At 44.2% G+C, this 15,520-nt stretch overlaps 1 protein-coding gene across 1 annotated transcript in view; it reads left to right on the top strand.

Annotated features, from left to right (window-relative positions):
- DCAF7 (DDB1 and CUL4 associated factor 7) overlaps positions 1-15,520 on the top strand; it is a 32,067-nt gene that overhangs the window by 12,626 nt on the left and 3,921 nt on the right. Inside the window, exons 2-6 of the mRNA XM_068262683.1 lie at positions 2,492-2,650; positions 4,337-4,448; positions 4,964-5,082; positions 6,146-6,355; positions 13,757-13,874. Coding sequence (XP_068118784.1) covers positions 2,492-2,650; positions 4,337-4,448; positions 4,964-5,082; positions 6,146-6,355; positions 13,757-13,874 — 718 coding nt within the window. The remainder of the gene's footprint in view (positions 1-2,491; positions 2,651-4,336; positions 4,449-4,963; positions 5,083-6,145; positions 6,356-13,756; positions 13,875-15,520) is intronic.

Here is a 15,520-nt window from a genome sequence, read left to right on the forward strand (position 1 = left end):
AGGCAACATGCCTCATCCTCATACAGTATGTATGTATAGAGGCTTTATGGTTCATACACACCTACCAACTATCTGCCAGACTTGTCTGTTAAGCCCCATTCACATGCTCAATACCGGTCTTTTATGCAGCACAATTGTCAAAAGGCTTTTGTTGTGAAACAGCTAAAAAAAAGCTGATAATCCAAAAGTTCTATGGGGCTTAAAGAGTAACTGTCAGGCTGCAGAAGCTAATTTAAACCTCTATTGTCCTGTGTTAAACAGTTTAGAAGGAAGCCCAAAAGCAATTAGTGAAGATAAAAATCTCAGTTACCTTTGATGTGTGCTTATCAGCAAGGCTGTTATTCTTAAGAAGACGCAAGCCGCATACCATACTGCAAAGCATTCTGGGGCTCTCCCCTCGGCTGCTAATGAGACGTTACAGCAGCTTGTAATCGCGTAGCACTGATAAATCTCGGGCAGAGTACACTGCAGGAGTCAGCTATTGTTCCTAGCCACATGGCTCATTAATATTCACTGCACACTGTTATTTAGTACCAGCTTATCTGTGATCAGGAAGCAGGCAGGACATGACGACACATTTGACAGAAAAACATGGAGCCTGCCATGAGCTGTCAGGAGCATCTATCTCTGCATATACTATATACAAATTCTGTGAAATCCAAACGTGGACAGTGAAATGCATATGTAATGTAAGTACAGCCAATCTTTAGCTACTGATATATGTGTTTATTTTCTCTGAGACCTTATACCTAACAGCTCCTCTGACTAGTTCGGCAGATAGTTGGTAGGTGTGTATGAACCTTTAGACTCGGTTCACACTACAGCGTGTGAACGCTGGCCAGCCAGAGCAGACAGTACAGTAACCCGTTGCTATGCAAGCGTCCATCTTGCCTTTCCTGGCTGCAGCACATATTTATTTAAAGAATGCTAGGAATACACAGTTTGGTTTGTAGCTGATTAGATGGTTAGATCATTTCCGACATGTCCGATCTCCCTTTCGATTGTGTTGCCGCTCGATTTCTGATAGAAGTGAATAGAAAAAGATAAGAAAAACGAAGATAAGAATCGAGTGGCAAAAATGATCGAGAGCAAAAACGCACAGCAGAAAGGAACCGTGTATTCCCAGCATAACTGTTACAGCTTCACAAGCAGGACTACAAACAAAAGGAGAGATCTGTAGTAGTAAAAGACAAACAAAAAACAAGCAAACAAAACCTGATCCTACCCCCACAAGGGAGTGTCCATCTGCAAACTGATCAGCTCTATCGGTCACATATCCAACCCTTTGACAGGTGCCATTGTAACAAGGAAGCTAGCCAATGTTTCTCACATCACCGTTAAAGCGGATCCGAGATGAAAAACTAACAAGTAACTTGTCTATATATCTTATCTAAAATTTAGATAGTTTACACAGCAAATCTAGCTGCAAACAGCTTTAATAGAAAATTATTATTTCTTCCTGTGATACAATGACAGCAGCCATGTTGTTTGTAAACATTACACAGGGGCAGGCTTATCTGTATCTTGAGCACTCAGCCTGTGAAAAAAAACCTAATCCCTCCCGCCTCTCCTCACCTCTGCCTCTGAAATCAATGGCTAGTAACACCTCCTCCTCCTGCCCAGACAGCTCCCATGAGCCCTTGCTACTGCCAAGGCTCTCTGAAAACCTGTGGGCGTGGTTTATTTAGTTTATAGGGAATTAGAGTATTAAAACAAAAAAAGTGTTTGGCTTGAGGAATGCCCTATAAACAATAGGAAAGAAACACAATTATGCAATGAGTAAAAGTTCACCTCGGATCCACTTTAAAGAGAACCCGAGGTGGCATTGTATTACGTAAGTGGGGCACAGAGGCTGGTTGGGCACACTTAACACCAGCCTCTGTTGCCCCATCGTGTGTCTCGAAGACCCCCCTGCTCGCCGCTCTACCCCCGCAGTGCTGGCGACACGCAGCGCGTCGCCAGCACAATGTTTACTCTAGCGCTGTCTGTCAGCGCGGCTCCGCCGCCTCCTCCGCATCGCCGCTACCCGCCCTCGTCCCTTCCCTCCCGCTGATTGGAGGGAAGGGACGAGGGCGGGTAGTGGCGATGCGGAGGAGGCGTGGGAGCGGCGCTGACAGACAGCGCTAGAGTAAACATTGTGCTGGCGACGCGCTGCGTGTTGCCAGCACTGCGGGGAGTATAGCGGCGAGCAGGGGGGTCTTTGAGACACACGATGGGGCAACAGAGGCTGGTGTTAGTGTGCCCAACCAGCCTCTGTGCCCCACTAACGTAATACAAGGCCACTTCGGGTTCTCTTTAAGTGGTTTTAATGATTGGCTGATTGCTGCCTATGTATATACAGTTACTGTTTTGTTTTTTGAATTGGTAGACTGAATGCTACCCTAGTCTCCAAAATAAAGTTTCAAAAATGTGTATTTTATATATATATTTTTTTTTTTTTCAATTTGTAGATTTTTTTTCATGACTGGTTTTGATGATTTTGTGCACACAGGTTCAGTTGGTTGGCCTGGATGAGGAGAGCTCTGAGTTTATCTGCAGGAACACCTTTGACCACCCATACCCCACCACAAAGCTCATGTGGATTCCTGATACCAAGGGGGTGTACCCAGACTTGCTGGCCACCAGTGGGGATTATCTGCGTGTCTGGAGGGTGAGTATATATCCTAAACAGAAATGTTTGTTTCTAACCATTGGAGGGATATCTACCAAGGTTTTCCTGAACTGTAAAATGCTGCAGAATATAATGGGTCCAGTAAACCTAGATTGGACTGGATTTTGAAATGTTTGCTTTTAGCAAACATTCTTCAACCCTTGCCTGGATCTTATCAGAACCCAGTGAGGGTTGGTAAAAGGGCAGTGGATTGGTGTTTGCAGTTGCAAGCATGTTTCTCGAGCAGGAATATGACCAGCTGTTTATGGGAGCCTCAGTCGTAAATTGTGCCTGACTTATCCTCCCTCACTAAGCTGCTCCCACTTTCCTTTAGTAAATAATTCACCGAAAAAAGATGGTGGCTTTAAATTTTCGTGATATAACAACCAAGGTTTGGGAGGAACACAAGAGACATTCCCACTAAATTGTAGCCCATTGAAAATTGAGGATAGTAAATGGCAATACACATTAATAGTTTTCGGGTATATGTAGTAACTACTCCCTACTTCAGATTGCCATAAATGAGTGGGTAATAACACTTTTTGTATGTTAGTTCCTTTTGATTAAATCAAACCTGTGTTTTTAAAATAAAATAAAATACCTAAGGAAGGGAAAGGCTCTGGGTCCTATTTAGAGTGTTCACGCTCTTCTCCTGGTCCCCTCGTTCCAGTGCTGTCTCCCCTGTTCAAATCTCGAGGCTTCTTAAGTCTTCAGGAGCAAGACTGCTTCCAAAGATGGGTGGCTCTGTACTGCACATGCGTGAGAGATTGCGCTCGTTCTCTATGGAATTGCCTATCTTCGGGAGAACTTGGGCTTCTGAAGACTTCCAAAGCCTTATACAGCGGAAGAGAGCAGTCTCCCACCCATCGTTTGGAGACTGCTCATAAGGGAGACAGCGCTGGAATGAGGGGACCAGGAGAGGAATGGGAAGGCTCTGCAGTGTTCACCAACCCTGTCCTCAAGGCCCACCAACAGTGCATGTTTTGTGGAAATCCACAGAGGTAGTTAATCAGCTCTGCTGAGACACTAATTACTCCACCTGTGATTGTTTATGGTTTTCTGCAAAACGTGTACTGTTGGTGGGCCTTGAGGACAGGGTTGGGGAACTGTGATCTATAGTGTATATGTGTGTATATATATATATATATATATATATATATATATATATATATATATATATATATATATATATATATATATATATATATATATATATATATATATATATATATATATATATATATATATATATATATATATATATATATATATATATATATATAATTTTTTTTTTTTTTTTTTTTTTTTAAACACTTCAGGTTTACTTTAAACCCAGACCAGCCTGGATTTATTAAACAGGTGGCTGCGAGTACTTCACTGCTATAGCACAACTGCTTATTCAGTAACCTCTCTGCAATCATTGTTACATTGTGAGGCCACCTACAGCAGACAGTTGTTAAAGAATCTAGTCTCGGGTCCCCGACTAGCGAACGCCCAACTTACGTACAACCTGCCAATGCAGAGATGGTACAGTGTTTTGAATTATGGACAAATTCAGGTTAAGAAGAAAGGAACAGTCCCTATCTCATTCGCTAACTGGGGACTACCTGTATTGGTTCCTTTTTATCCCCCAAAAAATCGCATTGAAACACTTCAATATTTTTTTATTTTTGTCCTGCCTGATAGGTTGGAGAGACAGAGACCCGTCTGGAGTGTCTTCTGAACAATAACAAGAACTCTGATTTCTGTGCTCCACTCACATCCTTTGATTGGAATGAAGTAGATCCTAACTTACTGGGTAAGTGTTATGGAAGAGTTCGTGATGGTTAAATCTGATGTACCCCATGCCAGGTTTTCTATTTTTCATATAGGTGACTAGGGTACTGTACCATTACGCACATAATTTCCGCATTCAATGTATCCATTTTAGAGAAATTCCCTTTTAGAAGTCATGTGACTCAGGATCTCTTTACAGGATTATTGTTACTGGATAAGTAGAGTTCAGGTCCCCTTTAAGCAGAATAACGTGTGTAAAGTCTTACCATACGATAAGTAGAGCAGAATGCATTATGTTCTTCTCATGGTGTGGTAAGACTTTACGCACATAATTCTGGTTACTGCAGTTCAGTGCATACACCCCATTGATGCCTCAGGGACATTGTTGGCAATATTAACTTCGAAAAAATGTGTACGTATTTGACATCACATTTATCTTGTCATTTACTATTTAATTTTACTTTTTCTATGTAGAAAGAAATGGGGGTTTTCTTTTCTTGACTAATGAAAAATGACAATACACTTTGCTTCAATCAGGAACATCGAGCATTGACACAACTTGCACCATCTGGGGTTTGGAGACAGGACAGGTCCTGGGCCGCGTTAACTTGGTGTCCGGCCACGTGAAGACCCAGCTCATTGCTCACGACAAAGAGGTGAGTCAACCTTGCTGTACATTTAAATCCTGTAATGTCTAAACATTCTACAGTATTTCCTTATTGCATTTTCTTTCTCTCCATATGAATGGAATGGCAGATGAACCTTGTGTAGGCAGCAGAGCTTACACTCTCCCACCTGCCAGCATGTTTCTTCTCTGGATGCTTTTCCCTGTGTATTGTCTCGGTGGGGGGGGGGAGGAATCTCTCACTACTGACGCATTCTTAACCCATTGCTATTCAAGATATATATTCTGACTGTTGTGATCAACTATTAAATCGATTTCAGACAGGAATCAAACAATTGGGCACTGTTTGCGACATGAAATCTGCCAGATATCAATGAGGAACATCGATAGTATCAGCACTATACTTTTGGCCTGTACAGACACTGGGTGGCAGCAGTGAGAATGGCTGCAGGACCTCAGCTTTCTCACTGGCCACAAAGTTGCCTCTCTGCATAAAGGTGATGAGATAGTTGAGGAGGGAAGGGTAAAGGTGAGCATGGAGAGTTGAGGCTGCAGGGAGGAGGACAATAAGCAGATAGGTAAAGGGATTGGAAACTAGAAATAAGCAGGGGAAAAGCAAATGCTGTAAATAAGTGAAGTAGAGAGACTTGGGGGAGAGACTGGAGGTGAGTGAGGGAGAGAGCCCCCTTCCACTGGTCCTTGGGGGGGGGGGGGGGGGGGGAAATGTCTGACGTGAATGAGGTCCTTGGGCAAAAATGGTTGGGGATTACTGATCCAAGCTGGCCCTGTGGTCAGATAAGCTTTCCAGCTATGCACTCTCAACCAGCTAGGCAGAGCGGTTTTCTTTGTCTTTTCTGACCTAGAACATAAGCAGTTACATGTATTCAAATCCATTTCCCCTTCTTGCTGGTAGTGCATATAAATAAGGCCCTTCCAACAAGTAAACTCTGAACTGGACCATGTGGTTACAGTAAAAACTTCCTGACAATTTTGTTCTACATCGTGTTTTGTTTTGTTTTGTCCTGGTTGAGCTTTGATGTATAACTATTACTATGTTGGGTACACAACTGAATGAATCTGTTCATCTATTACAGGTGTACGACATTGCGTTTAGCCGAGCAGGAGGCGGCCGGGATATGTTTGCTTCTGTGGGAGCTGATGGCTCTGTGCGAATGTTTGACTTGCGCCATCTGGAACACAGCACTATTATCTATGAAGATCCCCAGCATCACCCCCTGCTCAGACTGTGCTGGAACAAGCAAGATCCAAACTATCTAGCGACCATGGCCATGGATGGAATGGAGGCAAGTGCACCTTTGCTATGTTCAATGTATTTTGACCCATACAAATTACTATAGGAATAAATGGTTTGGCATTAAATGATGTATACAATTATTCAGTGTGAAAACTAGATGCTGTGTCTGGATTTAAGGTCGCATGTGATCCTGAATTAATTAAACCTCAATAAGGCCCGATTCACACTGGTCGACCAGATCCGTTCAAATGGAGCAATGTGAATGGATCCTATAGATTAACATAGGGACATGACCTGGCTATGAAGCGCTGAAGACGCTTGGCTCCTGAGCTCCAGAGCCCTATCATCCTGAGTGATCCTGCCTGCTCCAGACGGCAATTTTATCTCCCCCGACAGCGGATTATTGCTGGCTAAATCCCCGGGTATATCCGCGGCGAGAAGGTAGCGGCATCCTCCACTTCAGCTAAAGCACGCTTGGCCCAGTACACACATGGCAGCTCCAAAAAATGGTGGCGGTACAGTCTCCCCAGTCCCTGACGATCCTAACTAGCACTCAATGGATGACGCTCTCCCGCTGGATGGGGTTGAGACTGGTGCCCACACACCACCTGCAATGCCTGATGCAGCCCGCAGTGAGTACAACATGACTGTTTATGAAGCGGGGAAGGAGCTGGGAGAGAAGGTGGCTTCTGCAGTAGTACTAGGCCCTAACTCTGATGCGGAGCCCTCCAGACTGCAGCTATTATAGAGCTCAAATCCTCTGTAAACAGTCAAACTGGATGCTAGTCAATCTGAGCTGACATGCATAAGCTGCATAATTGTACTGGCGAACCAGAACAGCGTATAAGTGATCTGGAAGATAAGGCCATTACACTCGAAGGTGAACCAACATAGTAAAATTGCTGATGCTCATTCTTTTAAACTTTTTGACTTAGAGAATAGGTCAAGAAGGAATAATCTATGCCTTGTTGGATTCCGAGAGAAAGTTGAAGGCTCCGCTTCTGAAGAATTCCTAGAAGAATGGATTACCACAGCTATACCTGATTTTAAACCATCCAGGCTATTGTCCATTGAAAGAGCTCATAGAATTCCAGGGGCTCACCTAGGATGGTGCATTACCGCAGCCTCTAATTGCTAAATTGATCAACTACAGAGATAAAACAGATATACCGGTAATGAAGTTGTAAGACTTCCTAACGCACCAATCCATTTAATGGCTCCACTTTCCACATTTATCAAGACTTTTCTGTAGACGTACAAAAGCAGAGAGATGCCTTCATGGATGTTAGAGAATCTGTAACGTCAAAACGTCCCCTGGGGTGTACTCACCTCGAGTGGGGGAAGCCTCGGGATCCTAATGAGGCTTCCCACGCCGTCCTCCGTCCCTTAGGGGTCTCGCTGCAGCCCTCCGTACAGCGGTGACGTCAATATTTACCTTCCCGGCTCCTGCGCAGGCGCTCTGACGGCTGTCGGCTCCGAAGTAGGCGGAAATACCCGATCGCCGTCGGGTCTGCTCTACTGCGCAGGCGCAAGTCTCCGGCGCCTGTGCAGTAGAGCGGACCCGACTGAGATCGGGTATTTCCGTCTACTTCGGAGCCGAAAGCAGCCACAGCGCCCCTGCTGGAGCCTGCAAAGGTAAATATTGAATTGACAGTCGGGTCTGTCGGCGGCTGTTCAGAGGACTGGGTGGGAAGCCTCATTAGGATCCCGAGGCTTCCCCCACCCGAGGTGAGTACCCCCCAGGGGATATTTTTGATGTTAAGTGTCTCTTTAAGAAGATGCAAAGTCGCACAACATGCCCCTAACGCAGCACATGTAGGTTATGAAATTGGACGTTATTTTGCACTGCGTTATGTGTCTCTTGGTGCGCCGTTTTTTTTCCCACAATCCTTCAGGGCAAGGTGAGACGCAGCTCCACCCAACGCAGGAACAAGTAGCACTTCCCCTATAAAACAATCACATGGTTAGTCCACCCTCAGTGCTGTTTGTTCCTGCGTCCAGGCAGGTCAGCATCTCCCCTGGGAGTTGGATCTGTGTGCTGGGCTGCAGGTTAAATTCCTTAAGGGTGGCTGAGACTGTGGAACCGAGGCAGTCTGGCCGTTTACCCCATACTGGAATCTGTGCGGGTAACCTACCTTTCTTTCCCAGATGGTTGGGAGGCAAGTGTGGAAGGCGCGAGGTCTCCTGGTCTGTCGTTTGGCGGAGGTGGCGGGGATAAAAAGGTGAGCGGCAAGCTAAGAGCGGTACTGTGGCGGTGTTCATGCGACCTCGAGGTCGCATCCCTCTTCCGCTATGCGTAACTTCCGGCGGGTATGCTGGAGTACGCTCTTTATGCCGATCTTCTCCATGATCCTTGCTCCCCGCCCACCGTAGACGTCATAGGCGGGTTGTATAAGGGAGAAGCGCGGGCTGTAATGGCGGCTGCAGAGGAGACGGCGTTTTGTGTTGCACATAAACATGTCAACAACAGACAAGACAGACAGCGCCTGAGCCGCCCAGAAGGTGAGATAGCTGGGTTAATCTCTTTCTGTGGCACCTCATGCTTTTTACTGTATGCAAGATACGAGGTTTGGGTAAAAGCAGTATTTATAATGTTACTTTTTAAACAGCATGTTCTTTCTGTGCATAGAATATGTTTGTGTTTATATTGCAGGCAAAAACAGGAGAGTCTTCAGACAGACCTAAGCCTCCTACATACAAAAGATGCCCTGTTTGTAACATTAAGATCCCTTTGCCATATGCAAAAACTTTATGTCAATTATGTATGGAAAAGGTGTTAGGCGAACAGCCTAGTTCCTCTATTCAGGACACTTTGCAGGCTTTCAGAGAAGAAATCGATGCATCTCTGGCCTCATTTAAATCCTCCCTGACAGAGGCTGGTACATCTACTGCAAAAGAGGTTTCTATACCTACTTTGCCAGAGAAAGACGGGCAGGATCAGATAGAGGGTCAGAATAGTTCAGAGGAATCTGATTCCAGGGAACTAGAGTCTGACATATCTTCAAGGTTTAAGTTCCGCATTGAAGATACTGAGACACTAATTGCAGCAATTAATGATACTTTAGAGTTAAATAAAGAGGTAGCTTCCACATTGTCACGACATGATCAATTGTACAAGGGTATGGAAGAGAAGGAAGGCCTAGTGTTTCCGGTGCACAAATCGATTACTCAATCAATTGTGAAAGAATGGGATGAACCCGAGAAAAGATTATTAGTGTCAAAAGCTGTTAAAAGGAGGTTTCCGTTTGCAGCTAATGATACGATTCTTTGGGATAAATGCCCAAAACTGGATACTCCCTTTTCTCAAGTAACTAAACAAGGTGATTTAGCGTTTGAGGATTTAGGGGATTTAAAGGATCCAATCGAAAAAAAAATAAAAATCGATGCTTATTTAAAAAGATCTTGGGAAGCCAGTGCGGCTACATTTAGACCAGCGGTCGCATCCACGTGTTTGTCCAGGACACTTGAACTGTGGATAAACCAGTTGAAAGCCAGTATCTTGGCGGGAGCTCCTATGGAACAGCTGTTGAATTCCATTACTATATTGACAAAGGCTGCTTCTTATTTGGCAGATGCCTCAGCGGAGATTGTTAGGTTCACGGCAAGGACAACAGCCTTGGTGAATGTAGGCCGCAGGGCTTTATGGTTAAAGACCTGGGACGGGAATCTAACATCAAAAAATAGGCTTTGTGGGGTTCCGTTTTCAGGTGATCTTTTGTTTGGACCAGAGCTGGATTCAGCGCTGGAAAGAACGGCTAACAAAAAGGTGTTTCCGAAAAAACAGAAGACAACTCCTAAAAAGAGGTTTTTTCGTAAACCAGGCAATGATCAGAAAGATTCCTTTAAGGATCAGAGAAGGGGCAGGAAATGGACGTTTGATAAATCAGGGAAAGGGGGTTTTAAGTCTAAAATTCCCGAGACACAGTCCAAGCCACAATGACTCGTTCTTGGCGGTAGGAGCGAGATTAAAGTTCTTTGCTCAAAAATGGTCTCTGATGTCAGAGTCCATTTATCAGACAACTGATAAGGTTCGGTTATCGGATAGAATTTGCGACTCCTCCTCCGTCAAAATTTGTTATAACAAAAAATCCAAGAGACCCAGGTCTACTTCCAGAGATTCTAAAAATCCTAGAAAACATGTTAAGTCAGAAAGTGATTCGAAAGGTTCCAAAAGCGGAACAAAAAGAGGGGTTTTACTCAACAGTGTTTGTTGTAAAGAAACCATCGGGCAATTACAGACTGATTTTAAATTTGAAAAGTCTAAACCCGTTTATGAAAAAGAGAAAATTCAGAATGGAGTCAATTTTTTCAATAAGGGATCTTTTGTTTCCAGGAGCCTTTATGGCGTCTCTAGATCTTAGAGACGCATATTGGCATGTTCCAATTCACTCGCAATCTCAGAGGTTTCTAAGGTTTGCGGTAAAGGTAAACGGAGTTGTAACACATTACCAATTTGTTTGCCTCCCGTTTGGGATCACATCTGCCCCAAGAATCTTTACAAAGGTTCTGGGAGAGGCATTAATCCCGGTGAGACAAAGAGCAGTGCAAATCATCCCTTATCTGGACGTCTTATTGGTCTTGGGAAGTTCAGTCCAACAACTGAAGGATCATTTAGAAATCGTCTCAGATCATCTAAAATCTCTTGGATGGATTATAAATTCGGAAAAATCCATGTTGGTACCAAACCAGGAGACTTTGTTTTTAGGAATGATGGTAAATTCAATAAAACAAATGATTTTTCTGCCTCCAGAAAAAGTAATGAATCTAGGATTGGCGGTCCAGTCCTTAATAAAGAATCCAGAAGTATCTCTACGAGAGATTTCTCGAGTATTGGGTATGATGTCATCAACAATTGTGGCAGTACCTTGGGCTCTGACACATATCAGACCTCTGCAGAAGTGTCTGTTGGAAAATTGGGACGGTCGTCCTCAAACATTAGATTTCAGGATTACAATTCCACAAATGGTTGTGTCATCTCTTCCTTGGTGGTTGGAGGAATCCAATCTGAGGAAGGGAAGGCTTTGGAAGGAACCTGTAGAGAAAGTCCTAACCACGGATGCAAGTGCGTGGGGACGGGGAGCTCATATGGGTCACAGAGCATTACAGGGAAGGTGGACCAAGTGGGAATCCCAAAAATCATCAAATTTGAGAGAATTAAGAGCAGTGAAACTAGCTCTAATTCAGATACAGGACGAGATTGCGCAGAGTCATGTATTGGTCCAATCGGACAACGTGACAGCTGTGGCATTTATAAACAAGCAGGGAGGTACAAGATCCCAGTTATTACAGGAAGAGGCAGAACAGATTTTTTCATGGGCAGAAAATAACATATTGTCATTGAAAGCAGTACACCTCAAGGGTACTTTGAATGTGGAAGCAGACAAGCTGAGTCGGAACCAAGTGTTATCCTCAGAGTGGGCTCTCAACAAGGAGATCTTTGCTCAAATAATAGGGAAGTGGGGGCTTCCGGATGTGGACCTGCTAGCCACAGAAGAAAATACTCAGGTTCAGAAGTTCTTTTCTCTGAATCCAATGGATCACTGTCTAGCAGTAAATGCCTTCAATCAGAGCTGGGATTTCCCGCTTCTATACGCATTTCCTCCACTGAAGCTGATACCAGCGGTACTCAGCAAATGGAGATCTTGTCGAAACCGGCTATTAGTGATTGCTCCCTTTTGGCCAAGGAGGAGTTGGTTCGCAACATTGAAATCCTTGGCAGTGAAAGATCCGTGGATACTTCCGAGCAGACCGGATTTATTGTGTCAGGGCCAGCTTTGGCATCCGAATCCGGATCATTTGAAACTAGCAGTATGGATCCTGAATTGAAGTTGCTGAGAGGTTTGGGAGTATCAGACAAGGTAGCGTCTACTTTGATCAGTAGTCGCAAGTAGGTGACCAGAAAAAATATATCTTAAGTATTGGAGAACATTCCATTCTTGGCTGAAAGGTTCAAGGTTTAAAAGTTTGTCGGTCCCTGCTGTCTTGGAGTTCCTTCAAGACGGATGGGATAAGAGTATTTCTCTCAGTACATTGAAAGTACAGATTGCAGCGCTATCTGCTTTTTCAGGTTGGCCGTTATCTTCATCTCCATTGATTATAAGTTTTTCAAGGCCTTGTCTAGGAAGTCTCCAATTTTTAAACCTTATGTATCCCCATGGGATTTATCTACAGTACTTAAGGGGTTATGTAAGGAACCCTTTGAACCCTTAGGGGATTGTTCTCTTAAATTGCTCACATTGAAAACAGTGTTTTTAGTGGCAATTACGTCGGCTAGAAGAATTAGTGAAATTCAAGCTTTGTCGGTGAAAAGTCCATATTTTCAGGATTTTCAAGATAGAATAGTATTACAAATAGATCCTAAGTTCTGTCCAAAGGTTATGACGAAATTTCATAGATCTCAAGAAATTGTGCTTCCTACGTTTTGTGTTAATCCGGGTTGTGAAAAAGAAAAGATTTTTCACACCTTGGATGTTAGGAGGTGTGTTTTGGAGTATTTAAAAAAGAAGTCAGAGATTAGGAAGTCTGATTCCTTATTTATTTTATTTTCTGGTAAGACAGCGGGTCAGAGAGCTTCAAAGTCTTCTATTGCTAATTGGATAAAGTTAGCCGTTAGCGAAGCATATAAGGCAATGCAGTTAGATGCGCCAGCCTCATTTAAGGCCCATTCAACCAGAGCAGTGGCATCATCATGGGCAAATAATGCAGGGGCCTCGCCAGAGCAAATCTGCAAAGCGGCAACGTGGTCAAGTTTCTCAACTTTTATTCGCCATTACCGAATTGATGCAATGTCGGCTCATGACCAAGCGTTTGGAAGAAAGATTCTCCAAGCGGTGGTCCCACCCTAAGGTTGTATTACTTGTTAATCGTCTCACCTTGCCCTGAAGGATTGTGGGAAAAAAATCAGTTAGTACCTGCTTACGCTGTTTTGAACAATCCTTCAGGGCAACGATCCCACCCGGGTGTTATTGTCTATGTCAGATAGTGGCACGTATGTGGGTTAGTGGAGGTTCACCTGTTGGGTGCTTGGTATAAAAAGCACTGAGGGTGGACTAACCATGTGATTGTTTTATAGGGGAAGTGCTGCTTGTTCCTGCGTTGGGTGGAGCAGCGTCTCACCTTGCCCTGAAGGATTGTTCAAAACAGCGTTAGCAGGTACTAACTCTGATTTTCGTCGCATACTGATGGAACGAAAACGGCCCATGCGTTACATGTAAAAAAAAAAAAAAAAAGTATGTATCTATCTATCTGAACATGTGCAACACACATAACGCAGCAGATTTATTGTTAAACGCTTATCATGCAGCACTTTCTAAATATTGCTACACGTTGCACACAACGCAACATGCACTGAGTGTAGTCTGCGTTATAATTTTGTACTTTAATGTCCCACTGTGAAAGAGGCCTTAGTTTCTTAGGATAATATCAGTACGTTATCTTTCTGTTTCTACAGGTAGTGATTCTGGATGTACGAGTGCCCTGCACACCTGTGGCCAGACTGAATAACCACCGTGCTTGTGTGAATGGAATTGCCTGGGCCCCACATTCCTCTTGTCACATCTGTACAGCAGGTATATATCTACCTTGGGGAGGTGGGGGGGTTCCCTTTGGTGTTTTTAATAGCATTGCTATATGCAGTTTAAATGTCATCAGTCACTATAGTTTATATATTTAGAGCTAATGAAAAAAAAAACGGAGCTGCAAGCTCTGCTTCACTTAAAGCAATGAAAATAATGTAGTAAAAAAGTGCTTCATTTTTTACCATAATTGTGTATAAATGATTTAGTCAGTATTTGCTCATTGTAAAATCTTTCCTCTCCCAGATTAACATTCTGACATGTATTACATGGTGACATTTTTACTGTGGGCAGGTTATATAGCTGCTCCTAGCTGTTTTGGCTGTTAGAGACAGCTGTAAACAGCCATTTCCTGTCTGTGAACATTGTTACATTGTGGCAATTTGCCCAGAGTACCGCGGTACTTAGAGCTTCTTGTGGGAGGGGTTTCACCATAATATCAGTCATACAGCGCCCCCTGATGGTCTGTTTGTGAAATGCAATAGATTTGTCATGTAAAAGGGGGTATCAGCTACTGATTGGGATAAAGTTAAATTCTTGGTCTGAGTTTCTCTAAATAAGGGATGTCAGTCCTCACAAATTATTGTCACAACTCAAATTAATTGGTGAGACTGAATCGGGATAGATATAGTTCAGTCCATGCTACACACTGACATGGATATAGCACTTGAGAGCTGATGAATTGAATGTTGCTAAGTCCCCATCAGGAAGATTAGAAGCACAGAAGGAGTCTGTATCCTTATTGTCATTAATACTTCAAATGAGTCTGCATAGTAACTAGTTCTCTTCCAGTATTTAGTCTTCTTTATGCACGTAGTGATAGGATAGAATGACAGCTGACTACAGGATTCAAGCCAGGACAATGCTCTTAAATTGGAAAATGTAATTTGGGTGTATCGAGCAGGACTGCTGATGACCAGGCGGTTATAGCTGTGCACGTGGTTCTCTTTTCTCTTATAAGTGGCTATTTTAGCAGGTGAGACGTTCTTTTGCTTTTACTGGACAATTTTATTTATTTATTTAATTGGGGGGGGGGGGGGGCTGTGCACACTCTGGGTTTTCAGCAGAGACTGTCATTTTCGGTTGCTTCTGCCAATTTTTTTGTCTTCCACGGGGCTTCTTCCAGCCCTATATACACTGCGGGCTCCCTCGCTGTCCTCCTCCTGGGCCGCTCAGTTCCACCACTGGCTGGCCTGGTAAATTTGTCCGTTGTCTCCAGTTTCATTCCACTGTGTATGCACTCCTGTTTCCGGGAGTTTTCTGCACCGCTGCAGTACTAACTGCAAAGGCGCAGAACGCTCCCGGCAATGGAGCATGACATCTGTTGTGTGTGAAATGAATGGGCTGGCTAGTGGGGGATCGGTGTGACCTGGGAAGGGGGGGCGGTGAGGGAGCCAACAGCATGCAAGGGGCTTGAGGAAACCCAGTTAACCTCCTTGACGGTATGGACGAGTATATCCGTCCATTACCGCCGGAGGTCGCCGCTCAGGCCCTGCTGGGCCGATTTTTATGAAATAAAAAGCAGCACACGCAGCCGGCACTTTGCCAGCCGCGTGTGCTGCCTGATCGCCGCCGCTCTGCGGCGATCCGCCGCGAGCAGCGGCGAAAGAGGGTCCCCCCAGCCGCCCGAGCCCTGCGCA

The sequence above is a fragment of the Hyperolius riggenbachi genome, chromosome 12, assembly GCF_040937935.1.
Source record: "Hyperolius riggenbachi isolate aHypRig1 chromosome 12, aHypRig1.pri, whole genome shotgun sequence".
NCBI lineage: Eukaryota > Metazoa > Chordata > Amphibia > Anura > Hyperoliidae > Hyperolius > Hyperolius riggenbachi.